This window comes from Vulpes vulpes, chromosome 16 (assembly GCF_048418805.1).
Source record: "Vulpes vulpes isolate BD-2025 chromosome 16, VulVul3, whole genome shotgun sequence".
Classification (NCBI taxonomy): Eukaryota; Metazoa; Chordata; class Mammalia; order Carnivora; family Canidae; genus Vulpes; species Vulpes vulpes.
In genome coordinates, this window is record NC_132795.1 from 52,418,242 (window position 1) to 52,431,897 (window position 13,656).

At 56.8% G+C, this 13,656-nt stretch overlaps 1 protein-coding gene across 8 annotated transcripts in view; it reads right to left on the reverse strand.

Moving 5' to 3' along the window:
* MPPED1 (metallophosphoesterase domain containing 1) overlaps positions 1-13,656 on the reverse strand; it is a 78,531-nt gene that overhangs the window by 48,496 nt on the left and 16,379 nt on the right. For all 8 annotated transcript variants that reach the window (XR_011997870.1, XM_026017443.2, XM_072741719.1 and 5 more), the window contains one exon: positions 7,588-7,769. Coding sequence is in view for 7 of the 8 variants with exons in the window: in XM_026017443.2 (XP_025873228.2) it covers positions 7,588-7,769 (182 nt within the window). In the remaining variant the exon portion in view is untranslated. The remainder of the gene's footprint in view (positions 1-7,587; positions 7,770-13,656) is intronic.

The following is a 13,656-nucleotide window of genomic DNA, read 5'->3' on the forward strand; positions in this document are numbered from 1 at the left end:
GGCAGAGGCTGTACCTGTGGTGGCCATCCTTGAACCTCCAACACCAAGCCAGCGAACATGATGGGCAGCTCAGACATGTATTGACTGGGGTGAGCAAGGACCCCTCCCCTGTCCTCCCACGGCCCCAACCCAGCAGGGAGGCCCGACCCACCCAAGGCCCAGAAGCCAGGAGTATGGACTGGGCACTATTGCCTGGACAGCTGGGTAGGAGCACCAGGAGGGTCTTAGTGAACACACAGTCCACATGTCACACTTTATGCAGGTTGGCCACTCAGTGCTCCGTCCCCTGCTCAGTGAAGAGGCTGTGGGTCCTGACCACAGATCATTGTGAGCCCTGTCCCTGCAGAGCCTGAGCAGCTTACACCCCTGGGGATTCGGGCCACAGCCAGGTCCCACCTCCGCTCGCCCCGTCCCCATGTTGCCAGACAGTGCACTGGCTCTGTTGCCTGGAGAGCAAGCCGGCAGCGCCTGGTGGAACCCAGAAAGCATCCTGCTCCACGGCTGGGTGCACGGGGACGGGGGACAGTGCCAGCCACGAGTAGGAACACCCAGGTACTGTCTCTGCAGCCTGGTACCTAAAATGTGGGATGCCCCCACAACACTCCCCAGCAGCTGTCAGGAGGAACACCACGTGGCAAATACGGAGCATGAAGCTGTGAAAGTGGGGTGAGGTCACGGCCCAAGGGCGGCAAGTAGGTGACCTGCACACAGGTGAGGAGTGCTTGGTGAGAGGAGGCAGGAAGGGTGGAAGGCAGAAAGTACAAGCTAAAGGGATAAGGATTACACGGCTGGGGACCGAGCTGAGGGCAACACAGGGAGGGTGGCTTCTCCCCACAGGAAGGGTGAACCAGGGGGACAACTGGGTGGCTCAGTGGTTGAGGGTCTGCCTTTGGCTCAGGGCGTGATCCCGGGGTCCTGGGATCGAGTTCCCCATCGAGCTCCCCGCAGGGAGCCTGCTTCTCCCTCTGCCTGTGTCTCTGCCTCTCTGTCTCTCAGGAATAAATAAATAAAATAAAATAAAATAAAAAAAACAGGAAGGGTGGACCGGAGAGCGGGGACCAGCCACAAGCTGGGCTGCCCCGGGAAGAGAACTGGCTGAGGCTGCACGGAAAACATCACTTCCCACAAATTCTAACAATCCCTGTGGCCCGGACCAGCCTCCAGCCTCCAGCCTCCAGCACCCACCTGAGGGGAGGCCCAGCACCCTGCTCCTTCCCGGGGCCCCTCACCCCGACCTGGAGCCCACTCCATGGGCCTCTGGACGGCACCACAAAGAGACAAAGGACTGTGGGCAGCGGGTTTCTGCGGCCCTCAGGCCTTCAACACGCGGTGGCAGACGAGGCAGGAACCAAAGACTCCGCCTCAGAGTGATTTCTGCATTTCCCTTCCTCTCCCTGCCTCCCTCACAGATTTTAATTAAGGGTTTACTTGCAAAAGACCCAGCTCTATTTAACTAAATCCTTGGACCCCTTTTATATTGTCTTATATATCGTTTCATGCTAGGGCACCAGTAAAAAGTTAATTATAACTTCCAAATACTCCATTACCAGGCCCTCATCTTCCTCCCCTGCCTGATTCTGCTAAGGGTAGTACCACTTAATTAACTGGTGTGTCGGGTGCTTTATAGACCTCTCCACGCTTTATTCAACAAATACCCGCCAGGCACCCCTCAGGGCCAGGCAGGGCTGGGCCGCGAGACCCCCCACGCTGACCGGGGCACCGTGTCCACCCCCCAGGGGCTCACAGGATCCTGCGGGAGGAAGGCGAGCCTGGGTCCCCACAGTGGTTCAGCAGGTGACACAAGCAGGTGGAGGGGACAAGCAGACAGCAGTGGGTCAGAATAACACTAAGGACAGCCGATACCAGCCTCGGGGGGAAGGGAGAGGGCACAGGATCTGTGGATGGGGTTGGGGGGTGTCACACTGGAGGGGTGTGTAGCCTAGGGGAACGGGTCACAGGTTTGGGACAGAATGAGCCTGAAATTCCGGTGGACGCCCAGGAGGAAGTGCCTTCTGGAAAGAATGAACAATACACCAGCTGGATCTCAAAGAGAAAGCTGGCGGCGGACGGGGGGCTGGAGGTGCTGCAGGTCTGGGCTGGAGCAAGCGCTGGAGGCCCGAGCGACTGTCATCTGGAAAGAAGCTGAGGGCCCAGGCTGGCCCCACGGGGAGCCCCTTCAGGAGCAATACAAGGAACAGACAGGGCGGACACGGGGCAGTGCGAGAGGATGGTAGCGTGGGAGCTGCAGCAGCAGAACCCAAGGGAGACGGGGCGGCATCCAGGCCAGAGGAGAAGCCAGGAGAGGAGAGGAGAGGTGAGGACACGGCACCAGCAGCCTCGGGGCTCACTCCCGGGGCCGGGCAGGGGGCTGAGGCCGGGGAGCTGGGGGTGGAGTGAGGGCTACAAGACTACAGGCCTCTCCTGGCTGGGGCTGAGGAGGCCAGCCCGGCACCCACTAGTCAGCGAGCGAGCCCCGTGGCGCTGGCAAATCGGCTCATATGCTGACAGGTCTTGAGGGCACGGCCGCCACTCAGAGCCAAGGGCCCGGTGTTTGCACCCGGGGTCAAGTGTGCACGGTGTCAAGGCCCCAGATCAGCCAGCACCCTGGAAGGTAGATGCTACTGGGGCTCAACCTCTCCTCCTGCCCTCAGCACCCCTGGCCTCGGGGACCCCCACATCTCCACGTGGCCCTCCTTGGTTGGGTTCCAGATCCCTGGGGGCCTCAGCTCCTGGCCTCATCGTGGAGACCCCAACTCAGCCTCCGACTCTGGGTCTCCTCAGACTCACCCTAAGTTCCAGTGTTGTGACAGCCAGAGCTCACGCCCTTCTGCATCACGGCCCTGCCCTCCTCTCTGCCCCTCTTACTGCAGTTCCCACCCAGCGGCAGGTAGTCTGCTGCACACCGCCCTGCTGGGGACACAGGGACGGGCTCCCGCTGCACCAGGGTGCCTCTCACTCCAGTCATCCCGAACCCACAGCCTCCGTCCAGGGCCCAGTGCTGGCCGCTGCTGGGGATGAGGCTCAGCCCTACCCACCAGGGACCGACAGTCTGGAGAGGACAGGGGCACGAAGGCACAGACAAATTCCCTGCCACGAGGGGAGGGCCACCACCAGGGCCTGAATGGGGAGCTCTGAGTGCACAATGGGAAGGGTGACTGGTGCTGCCAAACGGGGTGGGGCAGGCTTCCCAGACGCCGGGGGTGGGCCGGACTCCGGAGGGGGAACGCTCCCCACTGACGGGAGAGCATGAGCCAAGAGTGGGGAACAAGGATTGCAGTCAGCCAGTGAGGCTCGGGTGACACTGAGATCATTGGCTGTGGAGGAGCAAGGAGCTTCTAGCACATTCTCGTCCATTTTCAGCCAGTTTTGCCCTTCCTTTCACTCTTCATAGCCAAAAAAAAAAAGCCTGTCCCTAGCAATTTTTTAGCTGTTCGCTGGAACATTTACAAATCAAGCTGGCATTTCTATTTCATGAATATATTTGGTCTATTAATGGCCAACAGGAAAGATATTAATGGTCTCAGGAGAACCCGGTCACCCCCCAACGCCACCCCCTCCAATGAACTCATTCCCACAGAACCCTGCAAGTGGGCAAAATATGGGCACCACTCACAGCCAAGCCCAGGGCAGTGCACCTGCCGCAAATTAGAGTCAGCCTGAATTTAGCCACACGCCTCCAGTTAGGTGCCTAAACTTGATTTATAAAGAAGGCCCCTATTAAGTTCTTAAATCTCCTCTTGTCCATCCGGGGGTGGCCCCTGGAATATGATTTTAAATGTTTCCCATGATATCAATGAACAAGGAAGAAGCCGGCTGTGAATTTCAAACCCATAACTTTCTTACCCGAGGAGAAGAGCCTGGGCCAGTGGGGCCTTGAGGTGGGTGGGGCCCTGCTGGCCTAGGGAAGGGCTCCAGGAGACCTCCAGAGTGGCTGGGTGACACCAGGACCCACCCCCATCCTGGGACACACTCTGTACCAGATACTGGAGAGGCCAGATTTCTTTAAAAACAATAAGATTTAAAAAAAAAATAAAATAAAATAAGATCTTACTGTTGCCTCCACACAATGCCAGCAGAATAACACATGCTCCCTACAGAAAATCGAGGTGGAGGAGAGAGAAAACCACAAAGAGGAAAATCTCCCATGATCCTCCCACTCAGACATCAGTTCTGGAACATTCTAGAGACTTTGCCCTCACTGGCCTCTCTGCTTCCACTCTAACTCTGCAGTCCAGGCCTTTGAACATGTTTTTAAAGGTCACCCCCAAACACACACACAAATCTCCCAAAATCCCCATCGCACTTAGAATCAACCCCAAACTCCAGTGTCCAGCCCACAGGCCTATGTGAGCACGAGCCTGCCTACCCAGATGCAATTGTGTCCCCATCACCAGAATGCCAGCCTGCTCGGTCCCTCCCGCCCCATGTCACCCCAGAGCCCACGATACAGGTGGCACGTGGTGGGTTCTCAGTGAGGCAGACTGAATGGGTGAATGAGTCCTTCCTCTGGTCGTTCCTCTGTGTGTGTGCGTGCATGCGTGTGTGCACATGTGTGTAAACTGCAGACATAGCTGAGAACATACAGCAACGCTTCCCACAAACTCCACAAATTTTGCACAAACTGCTCTACGACTTCCCCTGTGGCTCAACCTCCTGACCAGATGTCCCCTGTCCTGTGGGACCTGCCCATGACCCCTGTCTCCACCCCAGGGAGGAAATGCCAGCTCACGGCGGCCACTGTACCATGTAGCAGCACTTCACAGTTTACAAAACCCGATCGATTCCTCCACCCTAAGGGAGCCTGCAAACAACCTACCTCCAAAGAGGTAGGCAGGGCAACAGGAGCCTGGCTCCCGGCATCTAAGATGGGGCCACTGAAGCTCAGAGAGGTCATGTGGCTTCTGTCATTACCTGAGCAGGAAGCAGACCCAGGACATCTTGCCCCACATGGCGACATCTACACCTTTATATTGGATCAGAGAGATTTCACCATAAGAAGAACAAGAAAGGAGATGGAGGTGAGCAAGAGCTCAGCTCCGGAGCCCAACTAACCGCCAGGGTTACTATCTGCGTGGCCTTGGATGAATCACTTCCCTTCTCTGGGCCTCGGTTTTCTCCTCTACCAAATGGGGACGATAACACCTCCTGCCTCATTCTGTTGTCGGGAGGATTAAATGATCTGATGACACACCCAAAGGGCATAGAACAGTGCCTGGCACATATTACCATTCATCAAACACTAGCTGTCTAAAAAAGCACACCTGCCCAGGTCGATGAAACTACGTGGACCTAATGCGTTCACCGCCCAGCTCTCAGCCACGATCACATCCCGGGAGACCTGGACTGCCAGCCCACGGAGGCTGAGTCGTACTCTTGTAAAACAGGGCAGCCCAGGTGGCTCAGCGGTTAGCGCCACCTTCGGTCCAGGGTATGATCCTGGAGACCCGGGATCGAGTCCCACATCCAGCTCCCTGCATGGAGCCTGCTTCTCCCTCTGCCTGTTTCTCCTTCTGCCTGTGTCTCTGCCTCATTCTCTCTCTCTCTCTCTCTCTCTCTCTCTTTGTGTCTCTTATGAGTAAATAAATAAAATCTTTAAAAAACTAAAATAAAAAACAGGCAGGTCCCCCAAAAAGTCTGCTCCTATTTAAATGTTCACTCATGTGTGAATTCCTTACCTCTTGGTCAAGTAGAAGAGGGGCTCCCCATTCTTGGGTCTGAGCCCCCCGACCCGACCCCACCCCACATGAATGACAGGCCTTGGCATCAGCAAACACTTCGAGGCAGCAAAGGGGAAATGCCTGGGGGAAAGGAACCCTTTCTGAAAGGGAGACCCCTCTGTAAGCTCACACTCCTCACTCACCACGAGCCAGGCAAATAGATCAATCCAGCTCCAGGTGCAAATTATGAAGACACCCCCCCCCCCCCAATTTCCATGGCACATTGTTCTGACTTCCGTGAAGAGGCAAGTAGAGCCATCTTTCTAAAATGCCCACCTTACGGTCCTGGGCCCCTGGGCCCCCAGTTCTCCCGAGGCTCAGAGTCGTGGCCAGCCCAGCCGTCTTTTCCGGGGCCCTCACCCACAGTGCCCCTTACACCGGCCACAGCGCACGGCAACTCCTCTCATGCCTGCCACACGCCTGGCCTTGGCTGCCCCCTTCCCTGCACCAACAGCACGTGGCACCGTCCCTACCACACGGGTAGCTGTGGGGTGCATTCAGCCACTGCAGGGGATGGCACCTCGCGGGGGGCCAGGGCTCGTCGGAAACGGTCCCCACCCTTGAAAACCTCAGTCGACATCCTCTACTGCCTCATTGGGACAAAAACAGCCCCTGTCCCCAAATTCACCTGGTTCCCAAAAGTCACCCTCGCCGTTCCCAGAGTCATTCATTCATTCATCCATTCATTCATTCGCCCATTCATTCATGCAAGGGGACACAATAAAGCGACACACCGGGTCTGGCCCACAGTGGGAGCCTGGCATCTGCCTCGGAGACGGAGTCTTGGCTCAGTCAAGCGCAGCCTCACATCCTTGGGGACCCACAGCCGGGGAGGTGAGATGTCAGCGAGGCTCCCTTCCTAGGAGGCAGCATGGGGCCAGGTAGGAGCCGGTGGCAGACCCAGCCTGCATGAGCTCTCTGCTCTCTCCCACCCGGGCCTTCACACGTTTCAGCCCAAGCAAGGCACTTGATCAGAATTTCCCATTCGAAAAATCAATATTTAAAGCTCCAAGCCTGCCAAGCGGAGGGGAAGGCCTTGCTTGTAAATATTTGTCTCGACTGGCAGAGCCAGGCCTCTCGCTCACTGCAGCCTCCCCGCGTCGCTCCTGGCCCTCTGCTCACGAAGCTCCCAGCCAACAGCGCAGCGGGAGGGACCCGGGGGGTGGGACCGGCTGGCGGGCCAGCAGGCCGGGCTGGGCATGGAGGTGGCCGGCTCTGCACCCACACCTCCAAGCACGGAAGCTTGTAGTGAGGACCACCAGGGGCCCTCCATCTGTCCCCCAGGCCCCGGCAGAGACAAACCCCCTCTGAGGTTTCTCTGGATTCCAAGCAAGCCGCTTCTCCCAGGGGGTGATCCACATTTCTATCTCTTTTGTTTGGGAAGAAAGCAAAAAGCTGATGACAATTCCCTGGGGATGTGCTTATAAATCACCGCCCAGCATCACCCACTGCGTGGGACAGCGCTCCACAGCCCCGACCAACAGCTGCCCCTGGGGGAGCCTGCACAGGCCCCCTGCTGGCAGCCAGGCCCCCTCCCAGGGGAAGCTGGCACCATGGCGGTGGGTGGTCCATATGGCCGAGTGCCCGCCCCGGCATCACCATTCCCAGAGAGTCATTCATTCATTCACCCATTTGATCATTCATTCACCAATTACTTATGGAACACCTACCTGTACCAGGCACGGGGGCGTGCGGGGGGCTAGACACGCAAGCAGACGTTAACAAACCTGGGCAAAATCCCCTCGGGGGGCATCTCCCAGGCCAAAAGGATCGAGTGCTGGGGTAGGAGATGGCGAGGCATGACGGAGTGGGAGGACAGGGAGGGCTTCGCGGGGCAGCAGAGCAAGGCCACCTCCTGCCCAGCACCTACCAAGCCACTCGTTGAACTTCTTCACCTCGCTCGGGAGCCCCAGCTCTGTGAAGTCACCGGCGTGAATGAGCACGTCGCCGTAGGGCATCTGGATGGGGTCCGTCCTTGAGTGGGTGTCAGACACACAGACGAAGCGGGTGTAGCCGGGAGGCTTGGGGGCATCGTGAGGCACGGGGTCCACCCTGCAGGGAGAGAAGACACTGCAGGTGCTCCGTGTCTGGCCCGTGGCCGAAGCTGCAACTCAGCCCCGTCGGCTCAGACCCCATCCACCCCGAACCCTCAGGGGTCTAAGTGCCAACTCTCCAGCTTGCTAGCTGGGCAATAACAGGTGTCCCCTGGGCCTCAGTGTCCCCTCTGTAACACGGGGCCCTCGGAGGGCCCATGGAGGTGGGCACAGTGTGATTGTGACAGCTAACCCTCCTTCCTATCACCCCTTGCAGGGCCTTTTTAGATGTTTTTTCCCTATTTGCTCCCCTCCCAGGAGATTTTAACACCACAGATAGCTCTCTATCTGTTCATGCGCTCACTGTATGTCTATCTGGGCTTTATAATAAGAAGAATAAGCTTTTCTCACCCCCCAAAAGCCAGTTTCGCCCCTCAGGGGTGCCATCAGCCCCATCAAGAATGCAAGGGCTACAGCCTCTGGTCCTAGTGAAGGAGCTGACCACCCCCCCTCCCCAGCGCGTGTGGAGCACACACAGCATCCGGGGAGAGCTGCATGTAAAAGCAGGGATTTCACGGGAGCACGTGAAACCAAGGCATGAAAGGTAGGCAGCAGCTTTTCTAAACTCTGAGATGGTCCCATCATTTTTAAAACAAGGGCTTTCCAGGGGCACCTGGGTGGCTCAGCTGGCTAAGCATCTGCCTTTGGCCCGGGTCATGATCCCGGTGTCCTGGGATTGAGCCCCAAGTCGGCTCCCTGCTCAGCATGGAGTCTGCTCATCCCTCTCCCCACCCCCTACTCGTGCTCTGTCTCTCGCTCTCTCTCTAAGTAAATAAAAGCTTTAAAAACATAACAAAAAAACAAGGGCCTTCCAGGGATGTGTAGGAAAAGTGTCCTGGAACCAGAAGACCAGGCTTTGAACCCCAGCTTTCCCACTTACCGCTAATGTGTGACCTTCCGCTTGGCCTTGCTCTGCCTGCCTGTAAAATGGAGCTACCTCACGAAGCAAAAACTACCAGAAAATTAAAAGAGCCACAGAAATGTTAACTTCTTGCTTCGGGAAGCCCATCGTAGCCCTCTGGCTCTGCAGACGAAGACACCGAGCAAGTGGCCCCGGGCGTCCCAGGGAATAAAGGTAGACTGAGGGACACAAACCCAGCTCTGTGCTTCCGTGCAGTACTCCCCCCACCACGCTCAGCCTCCTCAGCTGAATGATTTCGCCAGGCTCCAAACTCTTAAAAACAACGCAATGACATTTCAACGAGCAGCTCTCTGCAAATGAGTATGCCGCTCGAGGAGTTGTGTTTAAATCTAATTATGCGGCAAACCAAAAGCGGTACCATATCAGTTACATAAATACTTTTAAAGACATCTTTCTAATTATCCTTTTTTTTTTTCAGACAATATACTTCGAAGAAATTTAATTAACACCTTACGAGAGACGTGGGTTCAGCATGCTAATGTGCAGGGAGCATTAGCACGCTCTATCCACCACAGTCGGAGGCGCCAAGCCAGCCTCTCTGCGTCTATCACGGTGCCCGGATGGGAGGGCGCAGGCTTGGCCCTTGAGAGGGGTGGTCAAGGCAGGTTAGACCCCCTCACAGGGCAGAGCGGGGCGTGACCAGGGAGAAGAGGAAGATTCCCTGACTCGGATAGTGACCAGCAAGAAGGCCCTGGGCACTCTTCCTCTTTGCTCTGCATCCATGCATCCATGCATTCATTCAGCCCAACACATTCCTCCCACCCACTGTGGGCCAGCCTGGGGCTCAGTGCTGGGGGATGAGCCCGGCCTGATCCCAGGCCACGAGATCACAGCCTGATGGTGGAGACAGACTTGGCCAGGCAGTGACAGTAAGGCCACCAGCTTTGATTGGGCGATAGAGAAGCTGGGAGCCAGAGAAGGCCCAAACCCAGAGAGGGGCCCCCTAGAAGCTTCCTGGAGGAGGTAGGACCTGAGCTGGTCTGGGAGCTAAAATCTCCCTCCCATCCCTCTGTCCCTTCCCTCCTCCCCGCCCCTGACCCTCTGACAGACAATGTGGCAGGTACCAGGCTTGTGATCACCTGTACGTCCTGCCTGCCCCAGCACAACGGCCTGGACCAAGGGCAGCCGATCGCTACTGGGCTCCTGTCCTGGCACAGGAACATGAGTGAGCCAATCAGATTCATTCACTCATTCATTTATTCACCCCTATACACACTGAGGTTGTGGGCATGCCACAAGGTGACAGAGGCGCAAAGAGACAAGAGAGAGGAAGAAGAGAGAGACAGGGAGCAAGATGCCACCTCCAGAGCCGCCTCTGGTCCCAACAACCTGTCCTCCTGTGAACCCCTCAGCAAGGAGCCTGAGCAGGCCTCAGCCTCACCTGCCATCAGCCAGCCAAGAGCAGCCCGAGTTCCGGGGCTCCAGTTGAGCTGGCCCGCTGCTGGAGCCCAGGCTCTTTAATTAACTGCGTGCTTATTTCCCTCCACCCCGAGGCTACTGAGCTCAGTGAGGATGCAAACCTAATAATCCCCAGAGAAAAAAATAAAGACTCTCACTTCCCTGCAGAGTCCTCCAGCTATCTGGCTTGTAACAAATGCTCAACCTTGAAATAATAACAAAGACGGGTGCTTGATGCTTCCCAGAGATCGAGAGCTGGTCATCCGGTAAGTGCAAGACATGCAATCACTGTCTTCACACTCACAACGACCAGGAGGTCAGGGTACTATGGGTGTGCCCATTTCAAAGATGAGGACACTGAGGCTAAGAAAACATTCGACCAGGATCTCAGCCATGGAGGTTAGTGGAGCTGCAATTTGAAGCTGGTTTTTGGTTCCAGAACTCACACCCGGCTGGACTATTTCCAGTTCCAGCTCATTTCATTCAGTCAACCTGTGGACAAATGCTTACTGAGTGCCTCCCAAAGGCCAGGCCCCTGCTACGCACAAGGGATATGCCTGTGGACAGGACACCCACCAAGGTCCCCTCAGGGAGCTCCCAGAAACCCAGACTGGAAGTGTTCAGAAGTAAAGAAGAACAAGAGTCAAGAGAAAGGAAGAAACAAGAAAGAAAGAAAGAAAGAAAGAAAGAAAGAAAGAAAGAAAGAAAGAAAGAAGAAAGAAAGAAAAAGGAAGAGAGAGAGAGATCATCCAAGAAGGTAGGAGAGCTTGACAGCATAATTTGACCCCTAGATCCAGCTGTATCTGAAGCTGGATCCAAACATGGACTTCTTCACTAACTAGGTGAGCCAATAAACTCTCCTTCATCCTTAAGACGATTCACATTGGGCTTCTGACACTTGTCATGCCAAACCCTGGCTAACACCTGAGTCATGGCAACCCTGGGAAGTTACTGAGGTTGGAAAAGTTAGTCTCGTATCCAAAGCCCTGGCTAGCACGTTAAAGAGTTGATTTGAACCTGGGTCTTCACAACAGGAATTTGGACATCTGACCTCAATGCCTTCTGTGCGGAAGAAAACAAAGCAAAGTGGTTATTTTCCAGTGACATTTCTGCAGGGGTTAGAGAAGTGACACCTATAGCTCTCTCTCTGAGACCTGAAACCTGTCGCCACCTCTCCCCTGCCCAACACGGGGTATTCCCACGGGGATCACGGCAGCAGGAAGGGCACAGAAGAGAGAACACGACCTCTGGCGCCCAGACCTAGGCCAGCACCCTCACGGGGTCACCTCTCCGTGCCCTGGACCCTCCCAGCCTCCAGGCCACTCTCCAAGGTGGGGACAGCCCACTCCCTCCTGGAGAAGGTGTGAAAACTCAAGGACCTTCGGGGTGGAGAGCTGGATGTGAGTGCCCCCCGCAGCTACTCCCTGGGCCCTGGCTCCGGTTCTCAAGGCTCTGTCACCCGTGAGCCCCTGGCTCCCTGGAAGTGCGGCCCCTGGACCCAAAACCCACGGACCTCAGAAGCCAGAGGCCATCCCCTCTGTCATCTCCACTCCTGGGGAAATGGGGAGCTCTGAAGGCCAGAAGTGGGGGGCAGAGGACTTCCTCCTGCAATGAGGTTCAAACTACACATCCAGATACGCGACCGGACATCAGCCGCGGTGTTTCAGAATAGCAGAGCCTGGGGCAGCCCAGGTGACTCAGCGGTTTAGCGCCACCTTCAGCCCAGGGTGTGATCCTGGAGACCCGGATCGAGTCCAACGTTGGGCTCCCTGCATGGAGCCTGCCTCTCCCTCTGCCTGGGTCTCTGCCTCTCTCTCTCTCTCTCTCTCTCTCTCTCTCTCTCTCTGTGTGTGTCTCTCATGAATAAATAAATAAAATCTTTAAAAAAATAAAAATAAAAAATAGCAGAGCCTGCCAATCCCATCCCCTCATTCTACAGTGTGGAAACTGAGTCCCAGAGGAGGAGCAGTGACCGGTCAGCTCAGAGTCACAGAGCTGCCCAGCGCTCTCTTCGCGAGGCCCCTGTTCGGAGGTGACCCCACAAAGCTGCCCTCCTGAGTCCCACGCCTCCCTTCCTTCTTTCCTCTGGGCCTTTCTTTGGCTGGTCCTTCCAGCCCAGGGGTTATGCCGCTGCCCCCGGGAAGCCCTCCCTGATCTCCCCCACTCTTCCAGGGCTGTACTCCCTGCCTTATCCTCACTCCCTTTTCTTTCTTCTTCCCATCTGCCCACCGCGCTAGGCTCCAGGGACCAGCCCCATGCTGGTGGCAGGGAGAGACCCTAGAGCTGGGGCCGGGTTCAAGGGAAGCAGGGATCCAGTCTGAAGAGCCGTCAGAGGGCCTTCCCGAGGAAGTGACAGCTGGGTGAGATCTGAAGAATGAGTCCGTGTTGGCAGGACAAAGCGTGGGGGGCGGGGGTACAGCACAGAAGTGACAGCATGTGCAGGGACTCGAGACAGGAAGAGGCCCAGAATGTTCTAGGCTTAGTCCTCTCTCCTGCTTTCTCCCTTCGGCCTCCCTGGGCTCAAGGCTGACCCCCACTGTCTCCTGGGGGCCTCTTGGTGTGAGGACAGGCTGGGACCACAGCCCACCATTGAGGGATCGGCGCCCAGACCCAGCATGGCTGGGAGGTCCAGCAGCCGGACACCAGGGGCATCCCCAGGCCTGGCCACAGCCACCCTCCCGCCACACTGCTACGTTCCTCAAGCCGTGCTTGGAGGTCTTTAACCGGGATGACGCAAGTCTCCACCAACAGGATTCCATTTAAAGGCCAGAGGGAAGAGTCACTGTGCCAGGCACCAGCCCCCAAGGCACCTCCAGGGCAGACCCTCGGGATAACCCCGTCCATCAAGCCTTCTCACCGGCCACTGGGCCACCAGGCCACCCAGGGCAGAGACCCAGGGCTCTCCCTAGGCCACCACAGGGTTTCTGGGCCCTCAGGGTGAGGGGTCTTTGGTCTTGGGGCCCTGAACCCAGAGGCCCAGATCCAGAGATTCATTACTCAAGCAAAGGCGGCCTCATCACCACCGGGTCTCTGGGGGCAACCACATAAATCACACAGCTCAATTGGAGGCCATGTTTGGGTTGTCACTGTTGTTATTAAATATAAATTGTGGATTTATTAAATACGGCCCCCATGCTCCCTCACCCTGGAGACAAAGCCCAGGGCAGTGATAAATCACGTGTCAGGAAGCGGCATCCATCCTCCTGTCTCTCCCTCGACGGAGACTCGCCATGGAAACCTGCACAGCCACCGCCAGCAGCCCGCATGCTTCCCTCGTGCTGGATGCCTGCAGTCTGGAAGAAGGGGGGTGGGAGGCAGCAGCCCCCCAAGTCCCTGCACGGCCCTGGCTTCACCCGGCTTTATGTAAAGTTGTGTTTCAGAACCGGGCTGGCCTGAGCAGGCAGTGAGGGAGCACTAGACCGGGAGCCCAGAACCAGGGCTCAGCCCATGCTCTTCGCCAGGCACTGCCTGAACCCCTGAGCCCCACTGCCAACGGGAGCCACGAACCCCTGCCTTGGGACGCAGC